Here is a 21,723-nt window from a genome sequence, read left to right as displayed (position 1 = left end):
GGGTTCAAATTACCATTCCCACTCCAGTTAGTGCAACAGTAGGGAAAGTATTGGATAGCGGAGGGGTAAAAATGACTATTCCCACTCCAGTTAGTGCTTCAATAAGGGAAAGTGTTGGATAGGGGAAGGGTAAAAATGAATATTCCCACTGGAGTCAGTTCAAAATTAAAAACAAACAAAATATCAACAACAACACAAAATATATAAAAAAACAAATAAAATATATATATACAAATATGAAAGAAAAAAAAATAGAAACATATTATAATGTTCAATAGATGTGACAAATATCTAGAAATATATATTAAATAAATAAAACAATTTTTTACAAACAAATAACTATTTTTAATTAGAGTCTCGCTCGGGTGTTCGGGAATCCCCAAAAGATCTGATTCTGTGTTTGAGGAAGCAGCAGAGGTAACTGCCTCTACTAAGGTACTGGCTGCTTCTCGCTCCTATCATTGTTTTGGTAGGTCCAGTGTACCATCAGATTGCACCACCGCTCTTGTGGCAGATCTGGAACGGCGTCTACATCAGCTTTATCTCCTTGGAGGAGCCGAGGGGACATCTCCGTGCCACAGTGAACCCTGAGCCCATCCCGTGGTTGTCGAAGACTGACATTCAGAACTATGGACCTCCAGCCAGTCCTGAGTGTTCTCTGGCGTTATGAAAATATGAGAACGTCCATCCCGCAGCACCTTCAGTCTGGCGGGGCTTAGCTTTTGTTTGACACTACCAAAGGACTGCCGTTGCAATTGGACAGCTCTTGTGTAGTCTGGGAATATTCGTATACTGCTATTTTCAAATATCGGGTCTCCATGGCTCCGAACCCCTCATAGGAGTTCATCCCGGTCTCTGTAGTTGAGAGATTTCCCTAATATAGTTCTGGGTGGAGCTCCTGGTTCGGGCGTTGGGGCAAATGACTTCTGGGCCCTTTCCACCACGAACAATAGTGGGCATGCCATCTTGATCCAGTCTTCCATGAAGGTCTCTGGAACATTACCCTCAGCGCCCCCGGGGAATCCCACTAATCGTAAGTTACATCTGTGGGACCGGCCGTCCACATATTCCATCCGGGCCTTCAATCAACTCAAGCAGATCTCCTGGGCGGCCACCGTCAGCTTCAATGCGCAGATCTCCCCCTGCACTTCCCTGACCTGTGTCTCCGTTTCCACTAATCGCTCCTCTACCTTGCACAGGTCGGTGCAGAGGAGGTTCACGTCTATGGCCGTGGCTTCGGCTTTGTTCTGAGGATTCAATTGATGCCAGAATCTGGGCCCCCGAGAGACTGCGATGTGGTGGTACCTGCTCTCTGTGCCTTGAACTGGTCAATCTTTGCTTGGTGCCGCTGCGCAGTTTGTCCTTACCCATGACTCCGTGAGGGCCTGCAACTTTCTCTCCCTCAATATCTCCAGGATTCCTGACGGAAGCGCTGCAGTTGAGGTTGCTTCCCACACCTCAACCCTGTTGTGTGTCTAGAATGGATGCCACCAGTGTTGCCAGTCCAATTCCCCACAGGCAGGCTGTGTGAGGCACTCCAGGAGTAGGGGTGGGGTGCAGCAGCACAGAGGATACAGAGTTCTCACCTCCTAGTATCACCTACAGCTCTGATTCAAATCCACGGTCTGGAGTTCAGATGCCTGCGCAGGAATGGCGCCAGGCAGTCATGTGACTGTGGAGGCCACGCTCCTAGTTCAGAACTAGTTAACCACGACAATTCTACCGGAGGAGAATGCCAAGACCAATGGCAGGTTGCAAGTCACACAGCCCACTCACCAGTTAATGGGGCCGGCCACCAGGTGTGTGGGTTCACGTCCAGTCCAGTTCACCTACACGCTACCAAGGCTGACGGTCCGTTTACCCTCACGCTCCTCTGCACGATCCTCAAGTGTTACAATCCCGGGGTTGGGCGATTAAACAATTGCTGGCAGCCTCTCGCTTGTGTGTACAGCCGCATTTATTATATCCTCCAGCCTTACCCCTGCACAGCACAAGGGGGTGGATGTCTAGAGTCCACAGAACAGCTCCACCTCAAGCACCATGAGTCCACCAGGACCACCACCGGATCCGTCCCCATTCTTCTATCTCTGAGACTATGCCAGTTTTTTTCTCTTCTGGAAGGTGCCTTCTCCCCCCGCATACAGCGCCAAGATACTCCTTGGAGTGGACGTTGCACTATACAAAAGTTATTTCATTCATCAACCAGGGCGCACCTCCGTCACGGCATGTAGGAGTGCCTGCAATGTCCCGGGGATCAGCGGTCGCAGTCTCTCTCGCACTCGGTCTCAGGAGGAGGGGAGTAAATCAATGCAGCTGCCAAGTTGGGGCGTCTCTCTGTGGCGAGGCAGTCACCAAGAGCGGAGGCACGCCGGGGCTCCATCCCAGGCTTCAGGTGCTATCAGCAGGCCGTTCCCACCGCTATCGGGGTATCGGCTGTCTTGCTCTACCGCCCACACTCCGTTCACCTCCTTGCGGCAGCTCCACAGGTCCGCCTCACAGCTTCGGCAGGCCGCCTGGGTGCCGACAGAGAGGGAGTGACTCATAGGCCTCTCTACGGGTTGTGTATCAGCGCGTTGGGTGTCGCTATTTCCATGCCTCCTGGCGCCGCCTTATCTGGAGATCAGTTTCAAGATTTTCAGAGTCAAGGGGGCGGCAGGAGGATGGATTATGCCTGTGTCTGGGCTGAGCTCTCTTTTAGTGCTGCCTCCCGGCTAACTTGTTGGCCACGCCCCCCAATTTTATCTACCATTAATAGAATGATGGCAATGCTGATCCTATGGATCCCCCATAGTATAAATGAACAGATAGATCCTATGGATGCCAGATCCAAAGATGAAAAGAAGAATTTTAGGAAGTAATAGTGCCTCGAGATTACAGCGTATAGTGAGATGACTTCTCCTCTCTGCAGAGGTAGTATGGTGCACTAATCCCATTTAAAGTTCTAGAATAGGGAAGACGGGGTTTACAGTGTCAGGGATTGTGTGTTTATTGGTCCAAGATTCTAGAGCAACAATGAAGGGGTTTAAAGTTGTAGGTATTGTGTGCTAATCCCACCAAGGTTCTAGAGCAGTGATGATGATGATTACAGTGTTAGCGGTTGTGTGCTAATCCCTTCAAGGTTCTAGAGCAGTGATGATGATGATTACAGTGTTAGTGGTTGTGTGCTAATCCCACCAAGGTTCTAGAGCAGTGATGATGGTGATTACAGTGTTAGCGGTTGTGTGCTAATCCCGTCAAGGTTCTAGAGCAGTGATGATGGTGATTACAGTGTTAGCGGTTGTGTGCTGATCCCTCCAAGCTTCTAGAGTGGTGGTGATGGTGATTTCAGTGTTAGCGGTTGTGTGCTAATCCCTCCAAGGTTCTAGAGCGGTGATGACTGTGATTACAGTGTTAGCGGTTGTGTGCCAAACCCTTCAAGGTTCTAGAGCAGTGATTGTGATTACAGTGTTAGCGGTTGTGTGCCAATCCCACCAAGGTTATAGAGCAGTGATGATGGTGATTACAGTGTTAGCGGTTGTTTGATAATCCCACCAAGGTTCTAGAGCAGTGATGATGGTGATTACAGTGTTAGCGGTTGTTTGCTAATCCCACCAAGATTCTAGAGCAGTGATGATGGTGATTACAGTGTTAGCGGCTGTGTGCTAATCCTACCAAGATTCTAGAGCAGTGATGATGGTGATTTCAGTGTTAGCGGTTGTGTGCTAATCCCACCAAGGTTCTAGAGCAGTGATGATTATGATTACAGTGTTAGCGGTTGTGTGCTAATCCCACCAAGGTTCTAGAGCAGTGATGATGATGATTACAGTGTTAGCGGTTGTGTGCTAATCCCATCAAGGTTCTAGAGCAGTGATGATGATGATTACAGTGTTAGCAGTTGTGTGCTAATCCCTTCAAGGTTCTAGAGCAGTGATTGTGATTACAGTGTTAGCGGTTGTGTGCTAATCCCTTCAAGGTTCTAGAGCAGTGATTGTGATTACAGTGTTAGCGGTTGTGTGCTAATCCCTCCAAGATTCTAGAGCAGTGATGATGGTGATTTCAGTGTTAGCGGTTGTGTGCTAATCCCTCCAAGGATCTAGAGCAGTGATGACTGTGATTACAGTGGCAGTGATTGTGTGCCTGTCTGCCTCTGTAGTGAGGGTGTGTGGGCAGAGACCTCCCAAAGTTCTGCAGCTTTCGGTCATTCATTTTTGCTGTTCATGAAATAGATATTTTCCACTTTGATGGTGAGCAGTGAAACAACCCGACAAGGATGAAAGGATGAGTTTGTCTTGCTGAAATTCACAGTTGTGTCTTACTGGTCAAACAGCAATTACCTCACTGAGCCCTCTTGTAAACTCAGGGATATATTTTTAGAGGGGTTTCTGCTCCAAAGTTCTAGAGCAGCGATGATGGAGTTTGCAGTAACAGAGGTTGTGTGCTAATCCAGGTTGTAGAGGAATGGTTTACATTTTTTGTCCTCGTATCACCATCCAGCTAAGTAAGCTGTGAGCCAAGACACCACCACCTGGAGTGTCCAGCCTATGTGTTTATTGAATATTTCTTATAGTTTTCCCCTTTTGTAGGAAGGAGAACGGCCCATTTCTCAGCAAGACAGAGGACGTTAGGATTTACTTTGCCATATCACAAAGTGACGCCATCTTTCCTCTACTAAGGCCGACATGTGGTCCAAATCCATTCTACTGACATCTCTACAGATCTGACCTATTCTGATACCTTTGGCGGATTGGTAGTGATCAATTTCTTACAGATTTCCTCTCTTGCTAGCGATATCAGAAAAAATATCAGCGAGGTCTGATCCGAGTTTAACTCGTCCCAGTAAGGGCACAAGTCCATCCCAAATCGGATCAGGCAGGGGTTTACCTTAACTTCGCAGCCAATAATTTCTCGGAACACCTGACTTACCTACCCCTAGATGAAGGCCAATAACGGGCAGTCTACGAACATGCGTATATCATCCGCCTCTGTGTCACCGCACTTCTTATATTTTGATGGTTCCAATGTGATCTTAGCCAAGATTAACAAATGATTCTTTTTAAGTGGTACTGTTTTGATCAGAGTGTATAACAGATTTAAAGATACTCGCTGTAATTGCTCTTTAACTAGCGCCAGAAGATCCTTTTCTCAGCACAGGTATGGGACTCCCATTTTCTCATGTGTTGCGGAAATGAGTACCCAATACCTCTGGGAAACCTCTTTTTTAGGTTGTTACTTAGCCCTTACCCACTCGAGAATATACTCCTGCACCGAACCGCTCACCTCTGACTACGTTTGTGATGACCCGCAAGAACAATGCTGCAGGCATTTAAATTTTGAAAGCCCCGCTTCAAAAGTTCAGAGAGCTCTTGTCATGTTACCCCAGGTGGAAAGATTGCTATACTGGTGAGGGTAACTGTGAGAAGTTGGCCTGGCATATGCTGGTCACTAGTTATAGTGGCCACCTTGCACCAGTCCAATTCGACTCTTATGGTAGATAGGTTTAAGACAACCTTTTAAAGAAAGCTATCCTAGTGGTAGCTGTGGAGAGCAGCCTTCAGGCTAAGTCTCAGAGGAATGTGAAGCAGCTTGTTTTACCTTATAATCTATTGAATTACCAAATGAAAAGACACCACACAGGTATATATATCAAATATAGATGTATTTATTTCTAGACACACTCTACTAATCTCTTTATGAGATTAGAAGCCAGGTACACATTCAAATGTCAACGTTTCTCAATAAATTAAGCACAAATATGGCTGGAGCCCAAGGGGCGTACCAGACCATAAACTAAGAAAGTGGTATAAGTATGTCCACTTGCAGAATGACAAGACCTAGGGCCTGGGGAATCGCTGGGGCTTCACTACTGCAGTGTTAGCAGGTAAGTAACAGGCCCACGGGAGAAGCGTGCAGTGTGTGAACACAGTCACGGGTTCCCTATTGATTATAATAGTGCAAGTCGCGGTTTGATTTTTAAAGTTCTAGGGTACTTCGAGGAAGTCTACAAGCAAGCTACTTACAAGGTAAGTATTTCTAGGGCCAACACACACTAGGGCACCGGAGTGCACGAGTTACCTCACCCTGCATAGGTGTCTTTTGGTGTCGGGTCGCGTCGCTGTATTCTATGGAGGCCAAAGAAGACTTGCTGCTTGTGTCGACTGAAGAAGTGTCCGGTGGAATCCAAGGGTGGATTCAAGTTGCTGAAGACCTGAAAATTGAAGGGACAGTGTTCAAGATCACTTGCCAGTGACCGGTGGCCAGGAAGATGGCTGACCACGGATGTCGGGTGATTTCAGGTCATCGAAGGTGTTTTGACTCTTCGCTCACGAGGTCCAGGAGGAATCGACGATGACCAACAGCTGGATTCGGAGTGTCCCACAACAGCTGCAGCTGATGGTGGTGTCGGCAACTGGATTGGAGCCAACAATCCTTGGCAACTGCAAGTCTTGTGTAGACTGAAGAAAGTCAATGGTGCAGAACAGCAAGGTCTGATGGACTTACCCAGCGAGGGTAAGTGAGGGCAGGCCTGCAGCAACCAGGGGAGCCCTTTGAGTTGGTCAGAAAGTCTTCGGGGGACCCGCTAGCCAACGGGCAAAGGCGCAAAGACGCATCGTCAGGAAATGCTTCACAGGAGCCCACGGTCACTCGGGACGTGGTAGGCCCCTGATTTTCGCTGCAAGACCTGCTGGAGGCTTGGGCCACAAATGGTCCAAAGCACAAGTTTGTACAACATTGTGAAGGGGTTGCACTCGACAATAGTGCACGGTACCCGGGTATTGCTGTTCCTCATCACTCATGAGGTCCACTCACCACAGCTCTGCTGGGGACTCACAATGGCCATTGAGAAGTCAGAAGATCTGCATCCGGGGCAGCAGGGACTTTGAACTCCGGCGGGAGCAGGAAAGTGTGCATCCATTGATTAAGAGTTTTGGTGCCTGCCAAGCAGGGGAGTCACTCCTTGACTCCAAGGGAGATTCTTCTGTCTTCCACAGGAAGTGGAACGTCGAAGGGCCAGGATTCTTCTTTGTAGAGCGTCGTCCAGGGATATCTGATTTGCATGGGCAAGGTTTGCTATCTTATAGTGAAGATAGGGGAGGGACTAGCTCTATGACCACTCCTCTGGGAGGGTTAGGGGAGTGGGTGGTTACACCCACTTCCCTTTGTCCAGTTTCACGCCAGAGCAGGGACAGGTAGCCCCTGAACCGGTTTGAGCTGGCATATGCACAGAGGAGCCTACTGCTCCCCCAGTGCAGGACTTCAAAGCACTCTAGAAGTGCACCCACCCAGCCCCAATACACTAAATCCTGTCTGGGAGGTGGTGACACCTCCCTGTGACAGGATGCCTATTGTTGGACCTTCTCCACTGCGAGTTTCGGTCAGTAGCAGGATGGCAGCACAGTGTCTGTGCTGGTGGCATCCATTTTGTGATGCCAAGGCTCTTTCAGATTTCTACCGTGTTTCCACAGTGGGTACATGTCGTCCCCTCTAGAAGGGTGGGATCATACTCCCAAACCAGTTACTGGTGTGGGGATATGATTCCAAGTTGTTTGACACCAAACACAACATGTTTTGATGCAGTCATTCCAAAGTTAGCATTTACCGCAAGGTTATAATGCACTTAAGAGTATATGGTTTAACCGCATCCACAAACAGCCACAAGGGATAGACCCTGCCAGCTGCAGAGGGGCCCTGCTCAGGCAGAGGCACCCCCTCACATAGTAAGCCATGCACCCTGCCCTCAGGATTGATAGGGCCTGCCATGGGGTGGCTCATAGGTTTATATGTGTGTGTATGGTGAGATATAGAAACCTATATCTCTGTGAGGAGTGGTAACACTACCTCACACAGGCTGCAGTAGCAGGCCTGTGGTGTCAGATGGAGAATGCTTCCCAGGGGTGGCATAATACATGCTGCATCCCCTGGTAGGCCTGTGAAGTACCTATGCCCTAGGTACCTAAGGTACCATATACTAGGGGCTCATAAGATACCACAGTATTCAATCACTAGTGCACCTAATATGCACACCAAGTCGTTTAGAGAGAACAGAGAGACTGGGGTCCTGATTAGCAGGGACCCAGCCAGACTATAGCCAGAAACCAGTGTATACATCAGAAAAAAAGTGGGGGCAACATAAGTGCAGATCCTACTCTCCTACAGTAACTAAGTTTATCCTTAAGTCACTCGGATGTTCCAGGAGAGCCCCAAATTGGTGCCAGGTTCACATAGTAATCTATCACAAGACTTTTCCTAAAGGATTCCCTCACCCTCAGGGCTGTTAAGAGTACCTTTAACCTACCTTGTTTAAAAACTTCAGGTCCCCAAACTTAAAAAAAATACGTTTTCAGGCCTAAATGATTCAACATAGCTCTATACAATTGACCCATGTAAGAATTATCTAGCTCTCCAGCCAAGAGCCGGGAATTCTTGAACTGGAAAGCATAACAATTGGCTTGAAAATCCGGGAGAGCCAGCCCTCCCTTGCTCCAGTCTCATCCGGAGTTTCTTTCATGAGATCCTGGCTCCTTTGGATGCTCATATAAAGCTTCTGACCCTCCCTTGCAATTTCTGCAAAAGATTTTTGGGGAAAGGAAGTGGTTTAGTGCTAAACAAGACAATCACCTTTGGAAGAACCAGCATCTTAATGATGTTCACCCTCCCATAGATACCGAGGGGCAGATTTTCCCTCCATCTTGTAAGGAGAGCATTTATATCACGGTGTTGCTTGAACATGAAATAACTTTGAAAAACAAGAGGCGCTTGGCAAAACAGGAACAGTTTGTTTAATTAAACATAGCGGCCGGGAGAACAGTTACAGGCACAGGGTCTGAGTACTGTCTCAGTTTACAATGGATCTGTATCATTCTTATTTACAATTCATTATAGGCTATGAAATGTTTCTGGGGATCCTTGTAGGGAGAGAATTGTAAGTTGCTGCCTCTAGAGTCCTAAATACATTTTTATGGATAATCCAGTTGGGCCTCGACCTTCCATGGACAAAATGCGGCCAGTGGTTAAAGTGTCCAGATGTCTGGCACGGGGAGCACGTGATCACTGCGTGTGCAGTGTTCTGATTTGCTCTATGTTCCTAACTCATGTGGCATCTGACTTTATGGTGTTTTTGGAGCTTGCGTACCCCCTCCAGCCATGCGTGCTTTATTGGGGCCAATCTCCCTTCACCATTGTAGTGTCGCTTCACTAATCTGTGGGATTGATCTCGGGTTTCCCGTCCATGCATTTGTCTGCCGGCTACGTGCCACCCTACCTGTGGCCTGTCAATCAGTAACCTTGGGCATCGGTCTCAGTGCTTGCCAGGCTACGTATTTGCGAGTTGGGTTGATGTGGCATTCACAACAGGCGAATTTGTTAATAAGGACGAGATCTTGTTCACATAAATGAATGTATCATTTGTCATATCAGCATCAATTTTTTCTAAATTTACAATGGGATACCTTAGTTAAGTTTACATCCGGTATTTCCTCCAAACTCTAAATTACGATGATCCCAGGATTCCTAATCTGGTTTCTAGTTTGAAGCCCTACCTTCTCTTTAACCGATTTCATAATCTCTGTCTTCCCCTTATTGATTAGATATTCTGACAGACTCCCAAAATCTCTGGCATGCGTCTCAAGCTGTGGAACAGAGAGCTCTGGTTTCGATGCATACAGAACTTTGTCATCAGCATGCAGTGCTAGTCTGGTTGGTAACCCTGCAGCTTCAAAGGGAAGAATGGTCTAATCCTGTCGAATCATCTGGGAAAACGGCTCAATATATAGACAGAACAGAATTGGTGACAAAGGACACCCCTGCCTAGTTCCCCTGGATATCTGAAATGAAGCTGGAAGTTCGCCATCCAAAATCTTAGCTGCCGGCACCTTATATAGCATTTGCACAACGTCAGTAACATTGCTGCTGAAACGATAATACTGCAATACCTCCCAAAGATAGACCCAATTAACCCTATCAAATGCTTTAGCAGCATTGATTCTTGCGATTGTCAACAGGAGATTAGAGGCCTCGGCCATATCATTTGCACCGATAAATCAATGGGTTAATTTATACAACTTCCTTCCAGGCACAAACCACTTTTGATCGAAATGGATCAACTTTGGAAGGACATCTGACAACCTCTTAGCCAAGATTCCTGTAATCATTTTGTAATCACAGTTCAACTAAGATGGGATCCCGTCTGGGCCTGAGGCTTTCCCTTTACTGAGATTCGGAACCTGTTCCTTATCTCTCCCTCTGTGATCCCGCCTGGGCCTGCTGCTTTCCCTTTACTGAGCCTCTGAACCTGTTCCTTATCTCTCACTCTGTGATCCCGTCTGGGCCTGCTGCTTTCCCTTTACTGAGCCCCTAACCTGTTCCCTTATCTCTCCCTCTGTGATCCCGTCTGGGCCTGCTGCATTCACTTTATGGTTCCTCCTAACTTGTTCCCTTATCTCTCCCTCTTTGAATCCCTTCTGGGCTTGCTGCTTTCCCTTAACGGTGCCTCCAAACCTATTCCCTTATCTCTCCCTCTGTGATCCCGTCTGGGCCTGCTGCTACTTTCCCTTTACTGAGCCTCCTAACCTGTTCCCTTATCTCTCCCTCTGTGATCCTTCCCCTACGGCCTAAAATCTGCTGTTCCGTAAGACATGGGAGTTTTTGTTTTGCAATCAGTTTTTCATTACTAACATCTGGGTTCAAATCTTTCTTATATATCCCACTAAGGCTTTTCAATATCTTAGTTGTACAGAATGGTGACAAGGTTTACACTGGCAGGGATTGGATGTGACAATGTTGTGTTGTGCGTCCTGTCAGGAATTCACGTAGAGCTCAGGTAGGAAGGTTTTTATTAAGTGTATACACGAGACCCCACCAGGAACAGATGTAACCTATTACTCAAACCACGCCCCTCTCACTCAGCCAACGGCAGCTCCTAGAAAACCCACAACGAGGCACTCCATAGCATCATATAAAGCACACTGGTCTCACTGAGCCATCTGCCATAGAACACCCACATCCTGTCATAAGATGTTAAAGGTACTTTTGGATATCGTTAGAGCTTTGACTGTAGTTTATGAACAGTAACTCACACTGAGCGCTAGTCCGCAGGCGCTGCTCTTAATACTGAATCTTAATTCAACTACAGGTCCCATGTGATGTTCATCCTTTGTTCCTGTAGCTGTCATTGTTCTTTAATACAAAGTTGATGTGTGTGTTATTACAGGTGTAATAATGTGAAGATTCAGTGCCCAGAGGTGGTGGTGAAGAGATATAAAGGTAAATACCATTGCGATAATTAGCTCTGAATATTACTGTTCATGGAAATGGTGTGCTATGGTGTGGTGTGCTATGGTATGGTGTGGTGTGCTATGGTATGGTGTGGTGTGCTATGGTATGGTGTGGTGTGGTATGGTGGGCTATGGTATGGTATGGTGTGGTGTGGTATGCTATGGTATGGTATGGTGTGGTGTGCTACGGAATGGTATGGTATGTATGGTATGTTATGGAATTTTATGGTGGGATGGGATTGGATGGTATAGTGTGGGCTGGTATGATATGGAATGTTATGATGGAATGGTGGGTGTAGTATAGAGTGAGATCATTGTATAATATGGTATAGTGTTATGGGATGGTGTGGTATGGTGGTAATGGATGGAATGGGATGGCAGTATGGTATGGGGTGGTATGGTTTGGTATGGTATTGTGTGGCATTTAGTGGTAACGTGCACTCACGTCAGGGTACAGTTACTTGATTTGTCTCTAAACTTTATCTTTTCCAGATTTCTACTTATCTCCATTCTGTATACGTGCTGACGCATTTCCTTTGTTTAAATCATTCTTCCCCTTGGACATTCATGCTAAGTTTATTGGAAATTCAGATGTGGTAATTTCACAACCCACATTAATGATACTGCTAGGCGTGACAACTGCGAGCAACTCAGTTACTGCAGTATTCTGGGACTATTGAATGGGAAATTACCTCAGAATTTGGTATTTGCAACATAACATTCTATTTCTCAGAGTTTTAGCACCAACAGAGACCTAGAGCAGGCATCTACACGGACCCAACGCATGCATCTAAACTGACCTAGCACATGCACTTACACTAACCTAGCGCAAGCATCTACACGGACCCAATGCATGCAACTACACTGACCTGGCACATGCACCTACACTGACCTAGCCCATGCACCTACACTGACCTAGCGCAAGCATCTACACAGACCTAGCACATGCACCTACACTGACCCAGTTCATAACCCTACACTGACCCAGCGCATGCACCTCCACTGACCTAGCACATGCATCTACACTGACCTAGCGAATACACCTACAGTAACCTAGCGCATGCACCTACACTGACCTACTGCATGTATCTACACTGACCCAGCGCATGCACCTACACTGACCTAGCGCATGCACCTACACTGACCTAGCGCATGCACCTACAATGACTCGCTAGTACAGTATAACTTGGAGTAGCTCTGTCACTCTGTACCTTATAATGCAGTGTACTGAGTAGTACAGTAGACCTTCTAATAGATCTGTCACTCAGTACCTTCTAATACTCATGAGTACAGTATACCTTTAAGTAGCTCTGAAACTCTGTACCTTATAATACAGAGTAGTCACTAGTACAGTACACCTTCTAGTAGCTCTGTCACACTGTACCATCCACTGCAGTGTACCGACTAGTACTGTATACCTTGGAGTAGATCTGTCACACTGCAACATCCAATACAGTGTACTGACTCTTATCAAGGAACTCTGTACCATCTAATGCAGTGTACTGAATAGTACTCTATACCTTTTGTTAGCTCTGTTACCTTGTACCATCTAATATAGAGTACTGACAAGTACAGTATGCCATGGAGCGGCTCTGTCACACTGTAACATCCAATACAGTGTATTGACTAGTACAGTGCACCTTCGAGTAGCTCTGTCACTCTGTACCATCTAAAGCAGTGTACTGACTACTACTGTATACCTTGGAGTAGCTCTGTTACTCTGTGCCTTCTAGGGCGGTGTACTGTCTAGTACAGAATAACTTAGAATAGCTCTATCACTCTACACCATCTAATGCAGTGTACTGACTAGTACCTTATACCTTGGAGTGTCTTTTTCACTCTGTACCATCTAATGCAGTGTACTTACTAGTACAGTACACCTTCTACTAGCTCTGTCAGTGTACTGACTAGTCCTTTATCCCTTCTAATAGCCCTCTTACTCTGTACCATCTAATGCAGTGCACTGATGAGTACTGCATATCTTAGAGCAGCCTTGTCACGCTGTGCCATTGAATGCAGTTTGCTAACTAGTCCTTTATCCCTAATAGTTTGGTAACTAGTACAGTATACCTTGGAGTGGCCTTGTCACTTTATACCATCCAATGGAGTGTACGGACTAGTACAGTATACCTTATAATAGCTCTGTCACTCTGTGCCATCCGATTCAGTGTACTGACTAATACATTACACCTTTGGGTAGGTCTGTCACTCTGTACCATCTAATACAATGTACTGAGTAGTACTGTATACCTTGGAGTAGCTCTGTTACTGTGTATCATCTACTGCAGTGTACTGACTCTTACTGAATACCTTATTTTTATTTTTTTCAAAATAATCTTTATTCATTTTATTTTAAATACCTGTCGATCCACCCCCTCACCGGACCCCCCAGCCCCCACCTCAGACAGGTAAAACGTAATTGCATCAAACATAATTAATCAAGTGCAAGTGCAGTGCAATACATGACATCATTTCATATTTAAAATACATATAAACTCCCAATGATCCATCAATCCGATACAATCCTGTTAAAGCGCAATTTGTGTGACGCCGATAAAACATTCCTAAAGTGAAATGTGCAGATTTCCTCTTACAATATAAACGCTATTATTCAGCCTGAAAAACCTACAGGGGAAAATAAATACATATACTCGATCATGTCCCGCTTCGACCTTGAATCCAAGTAATCAAGAGGTCCCATATTGTCATGCCTTTTCGGCATAAGCGGCTCCCTTTCCGTTTATATATAGCTATTTCCACCTACACGTTGCTAATAATCTGGGTAGCCATTGTTGAAAAGCAGGTGACCTAGAGTCCAGCCAGGCGGAAGCAATACACATCCTTAAGACCGCCATAGATATAAAAATCAATTCATGAACCTTCCCCATTCGATTTGCTTCAGAAATCTCTAACAATATTACATCCTTTGACAATTTTATTTCAGTTTTTAACACCTCCTATAAAAAATCTGATATATCATTGAATCATTTTTGCGATACGTTACAAGACACTAAGATGTGAATGATATCAGCATTATAAAGTGCACAACGTGGACTGAATGATCCCTTTTCAGCCCCCCATTCTGTTATCCTGTCGGGCGTATGATATAAAAAAAACCAGGTCTTATAAAATTGTGCTTGTAGCCCAGTGGACTTTAATATAGATTGTGACATCTCATACGCATACAGAAAAATCTTGGCTGAAACCCCCAATTTCAGCTGCCATCTTTGAGAACACTTGTCCAAATCATCGGGCCTAGCCGCATTTATAAGACCGTAGATCTCCCCAATAGAACTTACTTTATCTTTAACTATACTTTCAATGGTTTCCACTCTCTCAAACCTGGCCCGTCCACTTCCTTTTCGTAAGAGAAAATCCCAAATCTGAAGAAATTTTAAAAAATCCTACCAATCAAGAGTATATTCTTATTTAATTTCAGGGGGAGTAAAAACAGCCAAACTGATCTATTCCAGCCCTAATCTATTTATCCATTTACAAATCTCCAAAGAGCTCGGGAAGATTGCAATTATTAGATATAGGTGTATAAAAAGATAATCTACCAATTCCCAGGGTTCTACGAATAGCACTCCATACTTTAAAGGCACTAGAAAGAGTTTTAAAGCAAACTTTTTTGTAATAACTGTCGTATTATTGTCACCAAAAACATCCTCCCGTCTCTCCCCCCAACATAAGTTCAAACGGAGAAGGAACCTGCATTCGTCATGAGCAGCTCGCGACTATATATCAGTGTGGAGGCCCAATAGTATAGTTTCAGGTTCGGGGGAGCCAAACCCCCCCTGTCCCTCGGTAGGGTGAGAAACCTAAGGGCTCTGCGAGGTCGCGGATATGCCCTTATAAACCCAGAGAATATATTTTCTATTGCTATAAACCATTGATGAGTGAATTCTAAACAGATGGCCCTAAAAAGGTATACAAATTTTATGAAAAAGAGCGTTTTTATCACATTACACCTACCCCCTACGGAAAAATGTAGGTTATTTAACCTTGCGAGATCTTTCTTAGTGTTCTCCATTAGAGGCACCATATTGTCCTTGACCACATTATCCAATCTGGAGGTTATAATAATACGTGGCCTTTTTGACTACCCGATTGTCTATCATCTTGACTTTATCATTAAGCACAACCTGCATCGTCTCTTGATTCAAGAGCATATCAAGAGATATGCCGGAAGCGCTCAGCCGCATCTTCGATTACCTTTATGGCAGAATTATGGATCTGATGTAACAAGGACAATATCGTCTGCGTAGGCCAAGGTCTTAGGTACCCAGTTCTGTGGCCATATTGCTGATTAAAGGTTCAATACACACTGCAAAGAAAAGAGGGGAGCAAGGGCAACCCTGCCTAGTCCCCCGGGAAATAAAAAATAATTCAGAGTGTACCGTTCACCATTACTACCGCTGATGGTTCGACATATAATGTTTTGACCGCTTGAATAAAACCATCCCTAATACCAATTCTAGACATGGCCGTCCATAGATATTGGGAGGAGACCCTATCAAAAGCTTTTTCTGCATCCAATTGGATAAGAGCCATTGGGACTCCCGCAACATTGGTGATATCAAATAGTGCGATAACTCTCTGGACATGGTCAATTGTAGATCTCCTGGGAACAAACCCATGTTGGCGCCCCGAGATAACCTTATGAATTATTGCCGCAAGTCGGATGGCCAATAACTTTGAATAGATTTTAGAGTCGCCGTTAATCAAGGTAATAGAATGTTAGGAGCCCAATTGTAAAAGATAACCACAATTTTAGCCAAAGACCTTGATCCCGGAGGCCACCCACAATTGAAAATATGTACAAATAATTAATTTATAATTCCTTTAAACTGACGGGAAAAAGTAGTATAGGATTCGGTCGGAATGCCGTCGGTGCCAGCCGCCTTCCCTTTTGCCAAGCTGTTCATGTTTAGTAAGGTCTCATCCCACTGAGGCGAGCTGTCTAAACTTTCCTGGATTCTTTTAAACATTTTGAAAGTGGAACTGAATCGAGATGTTCCTTGATATCAATCTGGTCCACCCCATTGTCAGCCGTATATAATGTTTGATAATTCCTCCTAAATGCAGCCCTAATGAAATCTGGGTTGGTAATCGCCCTAGCACAGGGTCATTAATTTCTCGAATTGTGTTAGATGTTAAATTTGCTGCCTGTTACGAACTGCCAAATGGTGACCAATCTGCTCGCTAAACTCATTAACTGTTTCTTCTTGGGCTGTTGCTTTACTCATTGCTTTATCCACCAGAATATCAGTGATGGCGGCTTTAGCGATCGCCACCCGTCGTCGTTCTACCTCCAGACCTTACCAAACCTTCCTCTTCCTCCCCTAAATTATCCTGAAGAGCCTTCATTGTTTTCTTGGCGCATTTGTTAAGATTTAAGGAATACCTCAATGTTTCCCCCTAATACCTGCTTTCAAGGCATCCCACGCCACCTCAATGGATGTACTCCCCATATTATCCTCAGTGAACATTGGGATCCATTGTCTCATGAGTATTCAATATTCCTCATTTAGTAGCATTGATCTCTCAAATGTCCATGATCTTAAGTTTGGCCTGGATAATTCCAATTCTAAATTGAGGACCAACGGGTTATGGTCTGACAGTACCCACGGTAGCTTTTTTATATGATATTTCGAGCTCAGCGTATTTGAAAGAAACATGTAGTCCAGTCTAGCATGAGTCATATGCGCGTTAGAAGAATAAGTGTACCCTGGGTCGTTTGGTTTTATCAGGTGCCAGCAATCAATCAGACCAGGGGTCTGGCACAGATTCCTTAATGCCTGAAACGCTTTTGGTTTCCTAGGCACATATCTCCATCCGGCCTCTGGAGACCAGTCACTGGGTAAGTTAATATTATAGCCCCCGCACAGAATAAGTGGAAGAGGCCAATGAGCGAGTTCACTGGAGATAGTATCAAGTACACCAGGATCGTCGCTATTACATCCATATACTGTACACAGTGTCAGTTTCTTACCCACACTATATTGACATTCAGTAATCGCCCCCCGGCCAAACTTATCAGAGCATGACCGTGTGCATTGGATCCCACCTCCTTGAACCAATATAGCAACGCCCCGAACCCTGGCCCCCTGCGTTGTTGCACTAACCACCCTATACCCCAGTGTTTTTAATACATGCAATTGTGATCCTTCGATATGTGTCTCTTGGAGGCAAATAGTATTTGCCATAAACGCTTGTAACCCAACCGCTACCCTCTGCCTTTTCTTGATGTCATTGAGACCACAGATGTTGATAGTTGCGATTCTAAATCTGCCCACGTCGGCTTATAACATTAACCAGATTCTGGCACCACATCGCTCTAAAGCAATCCCACCACACCGATCCCTCACTCTTTTCATCTGATGTGAAAAGTGTGATAAATGTGACAAAAAACACTATTGAACCAGCCTCTTTTATCACCCGTCTGAGGATCCCATTCCCCCACCCTTTCCCCGCCCCTCACCCACCGCCACAACCTAGGCAATCAGGCTCAACCATGAGCCTGCGTGAGGACGTCTGGACCACTCCTCTTCTCCCTCCCTCTCTCTCCCCACCAGTGATCAAATAAACATTAAAAAAATACAACGCTCCCATAAAGAGGCATCTCCAGTCTCTATCCAGCACTCTCCCTAACATGTTGCGCTTATTTTTTACCACCGATGGCCCCTGCTAAGATATCATCCAGTAGCTTCTGGGCTTGGATTTCAGAATTTAAGCTTAAATTCTGACCCTGAAAGACAACTTTCAGCCGAGCTGGATTTTGCAAAAATACTGCAGCCCCTGCTCTCTGGAGAGGGGTTGTAAGCTGTCTAAGCCGCCATCAGTAGCGTGTGCGAAATCTGGTTTGGCAAAAAAGAAGAAACCCTCAAAACTTCTTTCAGCATTAGGTCTGGCTAGGTCATACACAGCCTGGCATAACAAAACATTTCCAGAATAGACCAATATAGCACGGGGCAGAGCCCGCTCACTGGATGAGGGCCTTGCAGGTGATGAGGGAAATCGATGGACACATTGTACTTCCTTGTCCAAATCCCAGTGAGAAAGTTCGGGTAGGGAACCTTTCAGCCGCGTTCACAGCGAAGATGTCCACAATAGATCACATTTTTAGGTTACAACTATTACATTGGAAGTCAGTGTGTATAGAGGGTGGCAGCCTTAACTCATTTTTGTGGACCTATCTGCATCTGACTTGGTGTCGAGGGACAAACTGTGGGCTATTTTATTGGACTTAGGGCTCCACCTTACCTTGCCACCAGCTGAAATGACTGCATGAAGGCAATTTTGCCCAAATTAGGAACGGCAAAAATGGTGAACTTACAGCCCCCATACCTGTAGACAGAGGTGCACGCCAAGGCTGCGTCTTGTCCCGACCCTTTTTTTGCCTTTTTATTAATGACCTAGTTGAGGCTTTGATTGCTGGGAAGGATATTGATGCCCCTAAGCTGGCGAACCGTGAAGAACCCCTTCTGCTCTCAAAGTCACCTATGGGAATTCACAGGGCCTTAGACAGCTTTTATGTTTTTTGCAAAAATAGGGGGTTGGAGATCAATTTTCAGAAAACCAAATGCAGGGTATTTAATGCAGGTAATAGTGTTCAGTCAAATCCTTGCCTAGATGGGAAACCCCTTGAGAGGGTGACTGTCTTTGAATATCTTGGAATCACGCTCACCGAAAAAATGGACTGGGGTGCCCAAATCAAGAAAGCAAAGTTAAAGCTGGCCCAGACAATGGGGGAACTGACAAAGGTATACAGAAGTTGTATCCATATATCTGTTGGGCCGGTGGTGGAAGGCACAAACTAGGGGTCCTGCCCTGTATGGGGCTGATGGGGTCACCGTCCATCTGGCTCGATAGAGAAAATTGTGAGAGAATTCCTTTTCCATGCAATTGTTGGGTCTTCCCCCAAGCTCCCCGCTTACACCGCTTCGTATAGACCTTGGGATTAGTCCAATTGCAGACGATGCCGCTCTTAGACCACTTTTATTCTGATGATGTCTGTGGAGTGCCCCAGAACTGGCTGTACACAGGGAAGAGCTGAGCGAAGTGTTGAGCTTACAGGATGCGAGCGAACTACCCTGTCTGGCCTTCATCAAGAATACGTTTGCGGCCATAGGAAGGGTCATGAGTTCTCTCACTCTGTACAATATAATCCAGGGTACTGACTAGTACTGTTTTCCTTGTAGCAGCTCTGTTACTCTCTACTATCTATTATAGAGTGCTGACTTGTACAGGATGACTTAGAGTAGCTCTCTCACTCTGTTCCCTCTAATGCAGTGTACAGTACTGTATACCATGCAGTGTACTGACTAGTACTGCATGACTTCTAGGAGCTCTCTCACTCTGTATAATATAATCCAGGGTACTGACTAGTACAGTAAACCTTGGGGTAGCTATCACTCCGTACCATCTAATCAAGTTACTGTTACTCTTTGCTATTGTAGTGTGCGTCATGTGTGGTAGAGCAATGTAGTATGCTGCGTGGTGCAGTGTAGTGTGTAGTAGAATGTCCTGTGTAGTGCAGTGTGCTGTTCGGTGTAGTGTGTGCTCTGGATGAATATGCGCTTTAGTGTAGTGAGCACTCTAGGCCGCACTCTTTAGTGTAGTGAGCGGTCTAGTGCCGCGCGCTTTAGTGTAGTGATCAGTCTAGTGCTGTGCGCTTTAGTGTAGTGAGCAGTCTAGTGCCGTGCGCTTTAGTGTAGTGAGCAGTCTAGTGCCGTGCGCTTTAGTGTAGTGATCAGTCTAGTGCTGTGTGCTTTAGTTTAGTGAGCAGTCTAGTGCCGGACACTTTAGTGTAGTGAGCAGTCTAGTGCCATGCGCTTTACTGTAGTGAGCAGTCTAGTGCCGTGCGCTTTAGTGTGTGAGCGATCTAGTGCTGCTCACTTTAGTGCAGTGAGCGGTCTAGTGCCACACGCTTTAGTGTAGTGAGCAGTCTAGTGCCGCGCGCTTTAGGGTAGTGAGCACTCTAGTGCCGCACGCTTTAGTGTAGTGATCAGTCTAGTGCTGTGCGCTTTAGTGTAGTGAGCAGTCTAGTGCTGTGCGCCTTAGTGTAGTGAGCAGTCTAGTGCTGTGCGCTTTAGTGTAGTGAGCAGTCTAGTGCCTAAGCGCTTCAGTGTAGTGATCAGTCTAGTGCCGTGCGCTTTAGTGTAGTGAGCAGTCTAGTGCCGCACGCTTTAGTGTAGTGAGCAGTCTAGTGCCGCACGCTTTAGTGTAGTGAGCAGTCTAGTGCCGCTCGCTTTAGTGTAGTGAGCAGTCTAGTGCCGCACGCTCTCTAGCGCCGCATGCTCCTTCCAGGTGTGGTGTACATTAATCATATGTAAAACAGAAGCAGTAATTACAGCCTTTCTTTGTGTCGTTAAATCTCTAATTGTGAATCTCTTCTCTGCAGTGATGGTGACTCTGGATCCTGACACGGCTCATCCTCGGCTCCTCCTGTCTGAGGGGGGGAGACGTGTGAGACGGATGGGCACAGCACAGCCCCTGCCGGACCCCCCCAAGAGATTCACCTCCTGCTTCCCCTGTGTGCTGGGGAGCGAGGGGTTCACCTCCGGCAGACATTACTGGGAGGTGCAGCTGCTGCAGGAGGGGCTGCGGTGGCGTGTGGGGGTCACGGCAGAGTCTGTGAACAGGAAGGGAGACATCACATGGTCACCTGAGGGGGGAGTCTGGGCTGTGAGGGGGTGTGAGGGTCAGTACAAGGCTCTCACCTGCCCTGAGACCCCTCTGTCCCCTTGTGAGAAGCCCCTGAAGCTGGGGGTGTATCTGGACTACGAGGGGGGGCGGCTGTCCCTGTACAATGCTGACTCCATGGAGCTTCTCTACTCCTTCCCGCAGGCGCCCTTCATGCAGAGGCTCTTCCCCATCTTCGGTCTCTGGGGAGGAACGGAGCTGAGGCTGGTGTGAGCCCCCCCTGCCCCCCCCAACTGCCATCCACGGTTCAAACCCCAACATTCCAAAGGACCTTCTTCACAATGACCCTCTGACCTGTTTCCATGACAACCAGAAGCCTCACGTGAAACTATGTATCTCTTTTCCATGTACATTTTTAAAACAAGGGCAGACAATGTTTGCCGTGTGACTCATGCACCAAACCGCATGTAACATATCATAAAGTCTCTGCAGAATTAAACAAGCATTGGCATAGCCAGCAGGTCTCGCCTTTAGGAGCTTGTAAGTGTTTACGTATGTTGTAGAGCAGTGTGGCTGCTGTGCTCCGTGCTGCAAACTTGGTGTCTAATGCAGTGACATGGGGCAGTGGCATGGTGTGGTGTGTTGTTATAAGGTGTGTGTTGGTGGGATGCATGTGGTTAGTGTGCTGGGGTGCATGTGGGTGGCATATGCATCTTTACAACAAAAATCACCAATTGTAATGAGATTAATAATGCTTGTCTGCAAACTATTGAAAGGGCAATAAGGGTAAATGTAATATGCATGGCCCCCTGGACCAATCTAACAT

General features: G+C 46.2%; 1 protein-coding gene across 2 annotated transcripts in view; it reads left to right on the top strand.

The window, feature by feature from the left end:
• LOC146869619 (E3 ubiquitin-protein ligase TRIM39-like) overlaps positions 1 to 21,417 on the top strand; it is a 55,137-nt gene extending 33,720 nt beyond the window's left edge. For both annotated transcript variants that reach the window (XM_085608717.1, XM_085608726.1), the window contains 2 exons: positions 11,186 to 11,238; positions 20,656 to 21,417. In XM_085608717.1, coding sequence (XP_085464843.1) covers positions 11,186 to 11,238; positions 20,656 to 21,170 — 568 coding nt within the window. In that variant the 3' untranslated portion in view covers positions 21,171 to 21,417. The remainder of the gene's footprint in view (positions 1 to 11,185; positions 11,239 to 20,655) is intronic.
• Positions 21,418 to 21,723: the final 306 nt, after the last annotated feature.

The sequence above is a fragment of the Triturus cristatus genome, chromosome 1_1 (assembly GCF_964204655.1).
Source record: "Triturus cristatus chromosome 1_1, aTriCri1.1, whole genome shotgun sequence".
Classification (NCBI taxonomy): domain Eukaryota; kingdom Metazoa; phylum Chordata; class Amphibia; order Caudata; family Salamandridae; genus Triturus; species Triturus cristatus.
This window is presented reverse-complemented; position numbering and strand designations above follow the sequence as displayed.